This window comes from Chlamydotis macqueenii, chromosome 1 (genome assembly GCF_036417535.1).
Source record: "Chlamydotis macqueenii isolate bChlMac1 chromosome 1, bChlMac1.mat, whole genome shotgun sequence".
NCBI classification, from domain to species: domain Eukaryota; kingdom Metazoa; phylum Chordata; class Aves; order Otidiformes; family Otididae; genus Chlamydotis; species Chlamydotis macqueenii.
Window position 1 is genome coordinate 105,325,308 of NC_141556.1, and position 13,519 is coordinate 105,338,826.

The 13,519-nt window shown below is 36.1% G+C and overlaps 1 protein-coding gene across 2 annotated transcripts in view; it reads left to right on the plus strand.

Moving 5' to 3' along the window:
- Positions 1–13,519, plus strand: part of GBE1 (1,4-alpha-glucan branching enzyme 1) — a 165,932-nt gene that overhangs the window by 132,564 nt on the left and 19,849 nt on the right. For both annotated transcript variants that reach the window (XM_086763726.1, XM_086763735.1), the window contains exons 13-14: positions 3,328–3,512; positions 4,612–4,740. In XM_086763726.1, coding sequence (XP_086619852.1) covers positions 3,328–3,512; positions 4,612–4,740 — 314 coding nt within the window. The remainder of the gene's footprint in view (positions 1–3,327; positions 3,513–4,611; positions 4,741–13,519) is intronic.

Genomic DNA, 13,519 nt, shown 5'->3' on the forward strand with positions numbered 1-13,519 from the left:
TGTAGCAGCCTGCTTCTTGTCAATCTGTAATTTGGACCTTTACATCAAGCAGCAAATTAATTACAGGGAAAGAAATCCCAATAGTACTTCTACGCTTAGAGGCTTTCACAATTATCAAGAAATGAATGTTGCTGATTCTTGTCAGAAATGAGAACTGGAATATGAGGAAGGGGGCAGGTACCGTTAGTTATCTCTAGAAGTAAGTGTTGGTCAGTTACCTGTACCTTCCCTTTCATAGACCTTTCTCTCATTTGTTATAAACTAGGAAAAGATAACCATTAAAAAAAAAAGTAGTATGACATATGTGTTTTTCTTAAAGGATGCATAGCCTTAATGTGTCTCAAGTGCAGAAGCATTCTTGGGACATTATTGGAAGGCCTGCTTGCATCCTAAATGGTAGCTCCTTTTTGCTATACCATATCTTAAAAACATAACCAAAAAAAAGCCTACTTGAATTAGTTCTGTCATAATTTATGAACTTCTATTTTTCTCTCTATAAAGAGAAATCAAGAGACTCTTTTAAAATCAAGCAACATGTACAAAAGGCTCACGAGTGTGTTGTCCAGAAGGTGCCTGTAGAAACAGATGTTTAAAGTGGGATCAGTCAGTGTTTAGACTCTCAACACACTCTTCTGACATCAGCCAGTAATTTAGTCTTCTATCAAATTGCTGCACTGTGTTAAATTCCCTTTTTTTTTTTTTACTTTCTTAATGACCATCAGTAATGGTTAGGAAATTGGCATTGCTTTTGTATTTTGCTGCACTTCTGTTGGTTTTTTTTTTTTTTTTTTAAAAAAAAAAAAAATGCAACAAAGTGCTACCTTCAAACAACATTAGTTGCTGTGGTGCGGAAATAGGAAAAGCAAGTGAAGACGGCGGAGTCAGTATGTGGAATAAACATAAAGGAGATATGCTCTACTTATGGTGAAATACTCTATTGAAATGATGAGCTAGTTTAGTCTAATTTATTTACTGTCTTCTATTGCTTATTTCCCTGGTTTTATGTTTTTCTTGAACAAATAGGTACGATTTCCTTGGCTATCTTTTCAAGATACATTTCATCTCTGACTTTCTGATGTTTTTTTGCTATCTTTAACTGAGCTATCTCCTATAGTCTATCTTTTCAATAGCGTGCAGATCACGAAGGAAGGTAATACTTTGCCCAGCTCTTAAGAGAATATTGAATTTGGTTAGATACGGTGTCTGTTTTCTAGCAATATCTTTCCTCATTTTCTGTACCATATTGTTAGCACAGTTTAAGAGCTCAGCCCAGCATTATTTCAAGGTCGTTTGCAAAGTCCTGCTGTGATTCTGATTCTTTTATATTTGTCTCTGGTTTTGAGCTGAATATGAAATTTAGTGGCTTAGCTTTTGAATGGGAAGTTTAATTTACAGCTTGTCAGTTCATTTACCAAACAGATACCACTGTGAAGGATTCTTCTAAATACATATGCAGCCTTTCTCTTTTGTTCTCTGTTGATTTCTTTGTTCCCATGAAGCACAGAAATGCACAAAAAATCACATCGAAAATCTAAATTCATAGCTGTCACTGCTGACCGTATTCTTTGGGCCTTCCAGGCAGCACAGCCGGTGCAAGACAGCAGATGGTGGCTGCGCATGCATGGTATCCATCCAGGAAGCAACGCAACGCTTGCCTTCTCTCAGCATCCCTGGCCTTTCTCTGCCCACAGAACTCCAGTTTATTGGCAAAACTTGTGTAGCTGCTTGCAGAAATGTTAGGATCTTTTCTTTTAATAGAAAACTTCTTAATTTGATCATATTACTTCCCATACATATTTCCAGGTACACCACTTTCTATCTCTGTTTTATGGTAAGGAGGTGTTACATGTAATTTCTGAAATGTTTGTGATGAATCAACTATTATAGGCTTTGAAATATGTGCCTAACTTTCAAGGTACTTAATGCATTCTAGTCCTGTGTAAAATAAGTAGTCCAAAGTGGCTGAGAGTCTCCTAGGCAGCAGGTTGTAGCATGAGTTAGAACCATTAAGTCCATTTAGATTTGTCTCAAACTGTAATAATGACTGCATGTAAAACAAGAAAACTTTTGCATTTCATTCAAAATATTGAGTCCCAAATGAGGTGTTGCTGTTAATCTTAGGCTTTGACAGCTGAGACTTGCTTTGGGGATTCTACATAAGAGAAGCTAAGATTTTTCTTATTTGATTAAATTACAACTTTTTTTCCTGTGTTTTTTAGTGGAGTGTGATCAAAGTCTGAATAAACCTATTCCTTTGTCTTAAAGAGAAGTCTATTCACTAGTTGTGTGGGCTAGATAATTACAATGAGATTGACAAACTTGTGAAGCATTACCACTGTAGGAAACCAAATTGAAATACAATCACGTTTGCACACTTTTAAAGAGACCTGAACAGCTGGGCACGCTGAGGAACTCAGAGCTGGAACGTGATTCATCCCAGCCTGAAAAGTGTCTCTGGTGCTTGTAACACCGTGTTCTATGTTTGGAAAAGGAGCTCCCCTTGCAAGGTGGCTGAATTGACACATGCTGTTAGATCTCTGAGTTCTCACACCCCTTAAGTCACTCATTTTTGGTATCAGACGCTGAATACATCAGCATTACACATTGTGCTTTACTCACTTTAATCTAGCCCACTACATATGAACTAGGATGTCTTTTTGAATTTTTCTAGGAAGTGAGGAACCAGACATTCAAGTCACCTTTTTAATAGTTATTTTTATAGCACTGTAAACAGTGATGACAGTATTTATAGCCAGAATAAAAAGTGTAAAAAAAAAAAAAAAAAAAAGTCAAAGTGTATCCAGCTGGTCTTTTGATTGTTTTGAAGTTTAATTGATAAAATGGATGATTTCTGCCTCCATGGTTATGGAAGTTGACAATGTGAATGATATTGCTGATTTCTGTTAAGTACTGTCAAACAATGGGTTTATACCCTTCTAGTGATGTTTTTAGGTTTCATAGTGACTCTAAAATCTTAACTTGACTAAATTTCTGTTGCTCTTAGTAACAGATCGGAATGAGGAATTTTTAAGCGTAGATAGAGGTTACATGCATGATAGCATAGAGGTTATAATACATTCACCACTTTATACTTCCCCTGGAGTCCATGGATATTTTGCTCTGCTGATTTTATTGGCTGAACCAACCTGTTAACAAGCATGAATGTTCTGAGAAAGATTTTAATAATGACCAATTTTTTGTATGCAAAATTATTCTTTGAAATTTAAAACTTGTAGAAAGGAAATACACTTTAATGTATCTTTCTTCTTCGGGTTTAGTGTATTTTTAGCACATGATTTCACAGATCCATAATATTTTTAAATACAGGTAATGAATTTGGGCATCCAGAATGGCTTGACTTCCCCAGAAAAGGGAATAATGAGAGCTACCACTATGCCAGAAGACAGTTTAATCTTACTGAAGATCATCTTCTTCGCTACAGATTCCTAAATGCATTTGATAGAGATATGAATAAACTGGAGGAAAGATTTGGCTGGCTTGCATCTCCCCCGGTAAGCTGTATATACTAAATGGTAAGATTTTAGTCACCAGTTGGATACATGTTCGGAATAACAACAATACCAAATTTGCATGCAGAAATTTTAAGCAGCACTTTATTATGCACTGTGTAATGCCCCACGATATATTTCAAGTTGTCAAAACATGTCACTGAAATATCTTCCACAGATAATAGAAATCTGAAACAATCTCCTTTCCTAGCAAGCTCCTTTCCTATTATTTTTGCTGGTTTTATTTAGTAACTGTAGATTGGATAAAGCAGACTATAAAATTGTCTATAATCCAATCCAAGGATTGCTTTGGGAAAATGTAAATTGTTCTGATGATTTACTTTATATACATAATTATTCTATTACTGAGAAAACCCTTTCGGTACAGTATAGTACAAGTTATAGTCTCCCAGTCTTCAACTGGTCACTTTTGTATTTGCCTTTTTTACCTAAATACTGCACCGTACTTTTTATCAAAGCAACTCAGTTACTATAATTTCTCAATGTTTAATTATTTCATACTAGTCAGAGTCCACTTTAATTAATTGTTTTAAATGTATGTCTAGTGATTTATTAATGGTTTTAGCAAATAGAACAAAGGTGGTATGTGCAGCAGTTTAATGTGGTTTACCAAAGCTATTTCTCACATAGATTTCGCAAAAATAAATAAACTAAAAAATCCACTGCTTCATTTTCTAAATTGCTAACAGTAAATGTGATATGAATCCCCATAACAAGTAGATTCAAGATTTGATTTGATAAAAGGAATCTATTTTTTTGCTAAAGAAAACTAATAAAAAGACTTTGTTACTAATCATTAAGCAAGATCTTTTAAAGTGCTCTATACGTAACATGTTTCTACCTCTGTAATTTTACATTGCCTTATACAATGTAAGCTACAGTTTAGTAATCAAAATGTTTATATGATGTTACATAGGTAAACAATTTCAGTTTGCATGTTAATACTTTTATCTGTGTTGCTTGAATATTTGGCTATTTTACATGAAATGAAGAATAGAAGCAGTGGGTTGGGTTTTTTTTGTTAATTTAGTTCAAAATTAAATATTTTATAGTATTGGATTTTTATTTTTTTCTTTCCTAGGCCTTTGTGAGTGAAAAGCACGAATCCAATAAGGTCATAGCGTTTGAAAGGGCAGGTCTCATTTTCATTTTCAACTTCCATCCGTATCAAAGTTATGTGGACTACAGAGTGGGTATTGAAACTCCAGGAAAATATCCTTTTCTTTATTGTTTCACTTGTACAGAAAACCTTGAAAGCTAATTTTATTTCTGTTTTCTGATATGAATGCAAACTGTAGTTAAGAGGTAAGAAACTGCTTACTTGTCATCAGTATAATCTTGCTTTAACTGTTAGTGTACAGCAAAAGATAACTTATTTTACAGAAACCAACAGTAAAAATAACAGTTTAAAGACTGTATGTTAAAGTTTCCTTGTGATGCCTTGTTTTTTGGAATTATGTTGAGGTATGGAAAAAAGCAAGTAGCTCCTACAAACTACAGAAAGTGACCACAGTAAGATGAGGCTGTGCACACAGTCACACTGGAAAATGCATTAGCTTAGACCTGCTTCAGGAGGGTTGTACAATTTCTGTCTTATTATTGAGTGTGCTGTGAGTGTGCTCTTAGCTCAGCTGAGAAGCAGTAAATGATTACTCTTGAGCAATTGGCTGGTTTTGTGTTTGTGTCCAAATCCTTAACATGGAGGGAGATTCAAAAAACTAATGCTACCTTGCCAGAGAAATTTAGTTTGCCCGAAGTCAGTTTGTTTCAAGTCCTTTGACAAATACAGTCTAGTGAATCTTGCTGCGTCAGTTTAAAGCACCGCAGTTTTTGCCTGCTGTCTTTTTATTTATCAGCAATTTCAGGAAACTACTGCCGTATTTCAGTTGCTTTAGTTCAATGTATTACTCTAACTACTGAGCACTGCTGAACTGACCTACAAGATCTCAGGAACTTAGCAGGATTCTGGTTAGAAACATCAAGTCAAACCCATCTTCAACACCTTCTGCTGCTGCTTTTATGTTGCTGCTGGAACTCCTGGAAAAGGTAGAATGGAGTAGTAAACTGGAGTAGTAAAATCTTAACCTGGTGTTGTGAGATATACCAATACTTGACTGTCATAGGCTTCAGGTATTCAGCCATGTAAGTTGATGCTACTGCATTTTGTCTCTCTTGTATGAAATTCTTCGAGTTCTGCAAATGGAAAAGGTGTAAGTTCAGTGTTAAGGACTGCAACACATAACAGAATTAGCATGTTTTTGCTCTGATACTTATACAGATACAATTAAATCCAAACCACATTTTGTTGTTCACTTTCTTCCTTTCTTTTTCAAAGATGCTAGAGTTTCGATTATCAGAAATCCTTAAGAAATATTTTTTTTAAAATCTCAATCTGAATAACTTTTGTATCACTTATTTTCTTTCTTTTCCACAGCACATCTTCACCAGGCTTGTATTTAATTACAGTTATGTATGAAGCTGTTTTCCTAACTTTGTTTTCTAGTTTGTGCTAAATTAATTAAATAGCTAGGCATTGTTTTTCTGGGTGTGTAAATGCCCTGCACACATTGGTCACAGAAATTCTACTCCTTGGCACTTCAGCTAAGATGTAACTAAGCTGTGCTCAGGCACTTTAGAAACTATTTGAGCTTTCTTTATGGAAATACTTCTATGACCAGTTTGTTGACTAAATATCTGCTATAAGCAACCTTTTTGGTTTTCAGTGCTCTACATTTTTCAGTTGTTTCAGAAACATTTCGTTTCAGTAACATTTCAGAAACACCACCAGCATCTCCTTTCTCCTTATAAATTAGGCATTTACTGTTTGTATAGGATCCTGAACACATTGCTCCTGCTTCAGCTAGCGCTGCTCTGTAGTAGCTCTTCTGAAGCAAACTGCAAAATCTACTTTTCACAGGTTTTGCTTTCCAAATCATGGCCCAGTTGAGTTTCAGTAAGTTGATCTGTTGCTAGTTCACTCTGGGCATTGAAACAGCTTTCTGCTGTATCTTGGCCAGAAACATAGTCGTTGCTAATTGATTTTTTTTTATTATTATTTTTTTACTTTTAATGTAAGCAGAAACTCATGAAAATGTTTGCTATTCACCAGTAATAGATTATCAGGGGTTTTTTTACATGGTCTATGTGTATTTTGGTTCTCTGAAAATAGTACTGAAACTTAACAACAGCTTAAGTGTGTTCAAAACAAGTGTGATACAAACAAGGTGTACAGATGATGTTTCATATTGGAGTTTATATTGTATTTTTTAATAAGTGAGTGTCAATACACATCCTTGTCTTTTAAGTGTGTGCAGTATGATTTTATTTAAAAATCATACTATTTATTTTACATAAAAGCATAAAGATCCATGTTAGCTTTTTGTTCACTAACTTAAAAGTTTTTATCGCTAATAGAACTGCCAGTTACCAACAGTGTATTTACTTTTGTTAAGGTTTTGTCTGACTAACCTCTCCTACCCCAAGGAAACAGTGGATTTTGTAGTTCTCTGTCCTCAGTGTGTGACGTGCTCCACTGCCTCTGGCAGGAGCAGAGAGCTCCAAACGCTGCCACTGCTGTTACTTCTCTGTGAAACAGAGTGCGCTTTCACCTCTGCCGAGAGCTTTGTTCGTTTGGTTAAGGAAGCATCTGTCCCGTTTTATGGTATTGTACTGTTTGCAGCTCTGAGAGGAAGCAGTTCTCTTAATTTAGGGTTCTCATTTGGCAACCGCAGATGTAGAATTTTTCCTTAAATGACCTTTTCAACAACCTTCCCCTACTCATTTTATTCTGTGGCAGTTAAATTCATGAACCAGGGGAAATTCCTGAAAATCCTCTGGGCAGGAACTGTTGCCAGCTGGCTCTCAGCCTGATGTAACCTTGGATTTTTAAGTATGAAAGTAGGAACCTTCTCTTCCTTCCAATACCTCAGATTCTGAAGATGCAAATCATTCTGAATAATACCATACACTTAGGCAGATAAATCGCAAGAGTGTGTGCCAGTTCTGATTCACAAAGCTGGCCTGAAACGATCTTCAGGTTTTAAAAGGTGTAGTGCTGTGCTTGATTGTCCCTCAAGGTCAACACAGCAGTGTTTCTCATGTCAGAAGAATAAAAAACCTCCTCTCAGTTGAAAAAAGTGTCTCTTAAAGACACTCCTAGAATTGGCCATGTGTGTTTGAACAAATGATTTAGCTGCCCAAAATTGGTAGCTTAAAAGCAGATTGGATGTATCTTCATCAGACTTCCCTGAAACAATATTTTAAAAGTTGTGGTGACTTCTGTTGGTTGTTGAAATAAAAATCATACTGTTTCTTCTTAAACTGTCATGCCTAAAGAGAAGAAAATACAAAGGAGTGAAAAGGAAAAAGTGAGTTTAACTTAAGTCAAACCTTTTGATCTAGCTTGTAAGAATCTTTATTTTCTTATTTTTCTCTTTGGCCTAAAAAGTTTCATTTATGTTAATTAAGATTTCTTTTTATCTGGGAAACTTATTTATTATCCATATTAAAAAGATTGTTGTGGTCTTATCCAAGACCATGACATGAGATGAACCATTGGATTTTCTTTTCTAAAGGAAGTTCTTTTGACTGTATGCATTGAGTAAGACAACATGCCACGATGCCTACACCATAAAAATCTCACTTCTTTTTAGTGCAGTTGCTAGCAAAGTCCTCGGACAATAAGATGTTCCTAAACACCTCAAACATACACACACTTCTCATTTCTGTTCTGTCTAGGAGAAAGCTAAGCAGTCTTATATCTACCAATGGCATTCTCAGTATCTTTTCATTGATAACAAAGACAGAAGCTCTCCATTATCCCATTCCTCTGTGTAAAAGTTTGCTTCTAACCCAGGGAAAGACTTGGAGTTGTGGAACTACCATCAAGTGTATTAGAGAACTGCTGAATTCTTAGTAATAGCTGGTATGCAATATGCTTACAGGGTCATCATCGTAATCGCTTATTTTCAGGAAACTTTATCTTAATTAAACTAGACATACCTAATACTTTGGCATTGGAACTGAGAAGATGCAGATAGTCACTGAAAAACGTCTCTGAAACGGAGCCCAAAACCAGAATCATGTTATAGCACTTCCTTAAGCATCCTCTGCTTACCTGAGTAGTGGTAACAAACTGTATGTGTGGTCTTAAGTGACAGCAGATTTAAGATATTGCAGCATGTGGTGAAAGAGAGTAACTAGAGTTGCTTCACTTCTCGCAGGTGAGGAGTCCCTGTGTAATATTTGTGATTCTGTTTGTAGCTGCACATCCTGAAGATTCTGTATTCTATTAATAATTCCTCTGGTTGCAAGATCAAACGGCAAAAGTTTGCATGTGGGCGACAGGCTGTTCAGATATGGGCTTATTTTCTGTAATCTTTCTGTAGTGTTGGTAACTAGCAGTTAACAGGGGCTATTTCCGTAATCTTAACTACGGCTGGTAAAAGTGAGCCAGTGCAAAAGAAAAGCATGACATGATTTCCAGACCATAAACAAGACAGGGGCTTTTGGTACTTCAAGGAGGATTTGGCTTTATTTTTAGAACTGAAAGTTAAGGATATCAAGTATTTTATCAAACACGCAAGACGATAGGAAGTCCACTTAATACTCAGCCTAACCAGGAGACATGCAAACTATGTGCATTCATTTGTTTTAGACATGCTAAGTCTTTCTTGGCTGAGATTTCTAGGACGAGAGGTAATGGTTTTAAAATAGAGGGGGGTAGATTTAGATTAGAAATTAGGAAAAAATTTTTTACGATGCGAGTTATAGAACACTGGAACAGGTTGCCCAGAAAGGTGGCAGAGGCCCCATTTCTGGAAACGTTCCAGGCCAGGCTGGATGAGGCTCTGAGCAACCTGACCTAGTCAGGGATGTCCCTGCTCCTTGCAGGGGGGTTGGACTAGATGACCTTTGAAGGTCCCTTCCAACCCTAACCATTCTATGATTCTATGATTCTATGATTCTAAACTATTAGTTAAGAATAGCTGACTTGAACACTACTTCACGTCGGCTTATAATCAATAAAAAATTGCAAAGCTTTCTTTTTACAGTTCAGTTTCTTAGAATATTTAAACATTTATAGTATAGAAACAATGCAGAACTATTTATGGTATGAGTTTTTAAATAAAATGTATCCCAAAATCAACAACCACTTTTTCCTATTCTTTTTGCTTTCAGCATCCTTTCTTCTTCCTTGCCAACATCCAGCAGGCTAAGTTTTAGTATCTGTTTTCTTTAAATATGTTGGAGTGTTTTAATGTTGACTAGCTTTCTTTCTGACGCTTGTCTTGGAATTAGAGCCGTGAATTTTATGTATAGTTTTGTAATGGAACCTTGTAACCTGAGAATTAAAAAAATGTGACCTATAACTAGGGAATATGGTCACATGTGACATTAAATCTTCAGAACAACTTGGCCACTTTAAAATAAATGCTTTTCGAATCCTTTTGGAACTGAAACATTAAGCAGAAGTATTTAAAAACAAGAGTTTGTTGTCACTCTATTTCGGGTTTTTAATAAATGGGTGAATTTTAAATTTGATACTCTGAAGCAATTACTGAATAAGCCTGAAGAGCAAATTGCTGTAATACACTGATTAAATTATTTTTATTAAAAAGTTTATCTGAATAATATTGTAAATTATGGGAAGTGTGATGATCCTTTCACTACCTAGGTTTAAGTTTGTTTAGTGGATTGAATTAGTCAAATTAATGGGTGTAACACTTGTCATAAAACTTGCTTTTACTAAGTGGATGGCTTTGGTGTATCAGTATATTGTAGTAATATATATCACTAAGGTGTTGTGATATATAGCTTCGCAGATATGTTACCAGGTATGTTAAAAGATACAGAGCTTCCTGCCTCTCTGGCCTACATTTCTGTAGGCGTTCCTCTGTTCTGATCTCATTGAAAATATCACCCTTCTTTCAACTGTTCTTGGTTTGTAGGATGTAGGCATAGGAAACCTTATTGTACTTTTATAAAAGAAGGGGTAGTCAGTAGACATTACAGACCTTCTGGTCCCACTTGGTTTGGAACAGTCAGCCAGTTAAAAGCTATATGAAGAGTCACAGCCAGCTTGGAGTCATTTTTTCCTTCCCTTTTGCACTGCAGTCTTCTCTCTTGACTTACTTCCTTTGACGTCGGGTTGCTCCATTCTATTTGTTCTCCTAAGATGAGGTACCCCTGTCTGAGACATTCAAGGACTGAGATCTTAATTTTATATGTGAGCATGAAAGTCCATAAATGATATTGAGCGATATGAATCACTGCTAGCTTATCTCTGTCTGTATCTTGACATTTCATATTGTCATATACTGCTAAAGTGCAAGAAGGAAAAAAAAAAAATGTCACGGGAGGAAATGGTTGCAAATGTTGTTATTTTTACATGGCATAACATATCAAAGTGAATGAATACCAGTTATACAGTTACTGTTAGCATGAATTTAGGGTGAATAAAGACATTTTAAGTCAGAGTTGTCCATAAGCAAATAGCTAGATGAGACCTGAAGTATATTGTTGTCAAAATGCTGCAAACTTATACTTTAAAAAAAAAAAAAACACCATTAATTCAGACTGTCTGATATTTGCAATCTGCACCTAGAGCTTATAATGAGCAAAAAGGTCGCTTGAATGAGTCACTGGCTTGCAATTGCTGAAGGCAAAGATGCTGCTTTGCAGGCTGCTTTGAAGTGCAGTTATGTAACTGTCCGTGCCTATTAGAATTCAGGGAGTACCTGGCATGTTGAGACGAAGGACTTAATTCAGGATCAATCAAATGCCGAATTCTGTCAAGGTAGTTGATACATTAAGGTTAATAGGTGCGAATAAGAAATACAGCATAGTAACATGGGAATGCGTCTTTGATCTGCGTAGGAAAAGACAGGTTTCCAGCACCGTGAGTCTCTGTGACTATTGGAGTGGCATGTGCTATTGCCCAATTTCTGTTTCATTATGTGAAGGAAAAAAGAAAACATTTCTATGGTCATGCTGGAATTTTACTTCATCAATTAGGCTCTTTCAGAAGCCTTTTCATGAGAAACAGGCAGCATGAGCTAAAAAATTATTTCTGCCGAATTTGCTTCAGTTTGGAGATAGATGGATAATCAACATCTAGGTCAGCTGTCTTTAGTTCTCCGATTGTAGATAAAATTTTGAGTGTTAACAGGGAAACCATTCATAAGTTTCCATTTTATTTTTTTTTAATGCTGACTAGACCTTTCTGTGGGTAGAGGTTGATTCCAAGGCCTGTCTGCAGTAAAAATTCAATACGGAAACATTGTTTCTTCTGTTCAAAAGGAACATGGCTAAAAGGAGACCAAAAGACCAGGAAAGGGACTTTGATTTGTTTTCCGTTTAAGTTATTACATCAACCACAATAATTTCAAAATAACCTCCCCCACTTTTGTAGTCAGATCTAGTCCCGTATGACACTCTTTCTGCTATCAGAATGTTTTTCTTAATGTTGAAATCTGTCTTACCAAATTTAGGTACTGTTTGTTATCGGTCCTGTTTTTAAAGGAGGAGAGATTTCCTTTCTGTTTTGGTGACACTGCAGTCACTTTTTTGATCTTCTCTTGTTAAAGTTTTTCAGCCATTCTCCTGGAATTAGTTTTTCTTGAAGTTCAGTGCCAAAAGCAAGTCACTGTTCTGACAGTTTATCAAAGCTGGAGAAATAGGCAGATTCATGGTGTTGAAAATTCAAATCCTACGTGATGTTTGTCCCAGGACACGTGCACTACTTTTCTTTCCTCCTTCTCATCTTGCATTTATTATCCCACAGTTAAATAATTCCTATCAGTGTAGCATTTTGCATTTGTCCCAACTGAATGTCTCCTCCTTCACCCTGACCGATTTCTTGAATTTACTCTTGTCTTATGGCATACTTTAAGCCACTTTAAACTTTGCCATCTGCAAAATAGTAATAATAATAGTAATATTACTACTGTGGATCAAATTTGTGGATGGAAATGTGTTTGTAAAAGCACTAGGAGAACCAACAAAATGAGGATTAAAAGAATGGCCTGTGTTAGTAATGGAGAATACTGTTTCTAACAGTAAAACAAAGGAGAGGTTTTTTCTTGTCAAGACAAGAAGGTAGACACTCTAAGTGTCACCATCTCTGCTGTGGCCCAAATTACTTGTCAGAGAACCCTACAGCCTAATAGCAGTGGGATGATAACAAGGTTTAATATATGCTATTCCTTTTCCCATTAGCTCAGTAGGAAAACAGACATGTTTCAAGTGAAGTAGGATAAGCAAACAGTGAACAGCAACCTTTTCTAACGCTTATGGAGGCTGCAGTAAGCAAGATTCTGGAGCAAAGAAAAGATCAAGTATCATCTTTCATAGGGTGTAAAAGATCTGGCCAAGAGCTGGGTCCTCATCATGAATCAAGAAGAACCTAAGAGTCTTGATGAAGACGGTAACAGACATCCCTTGTCGTCACCGTTACATGCGTGTGCCGGACCGCTTGAGCACATGTGCCTAGATATAAGAGTGAATGAGATTTATGACAGAATGAATGTGAGTGGATAAAAGCAACTTACTTAAAGATTTTGGAAATAACTCCTTTCCCTTCCATAAGATCCCACACTGATTTTTGCTAGCAATTTTCAGCAGTGTTGGAAGTCTCATTAAAATTAAGTGCACGCATGCTCTCTGTCTCTATATATCTCTGCCATCCCTCTTTCTTCTTCTTTTTTTTTTTTTTTTTTAACAAGGCTTGTTATCTTGGCACAAAAGTAAATCAGCATTTTATGTTCATTATTGCCAACCAATATGGATTTAGATACCTCCAGATTTACGTTTCATTTAAGCAAAAAGCATCCATATTTGGCTGAAGCAAAAAGGTACCTCCTAACTCATCCTCAGTACTGTGCCATGAATTAAGTGCTAAATGGCTTCAACTGTCCTCTAAATATCCTGAGCTGAAGTTCATCAAGGTGAAGTGTTTGAATTCCCTAATATGCTTTTTCTCAGTTGTA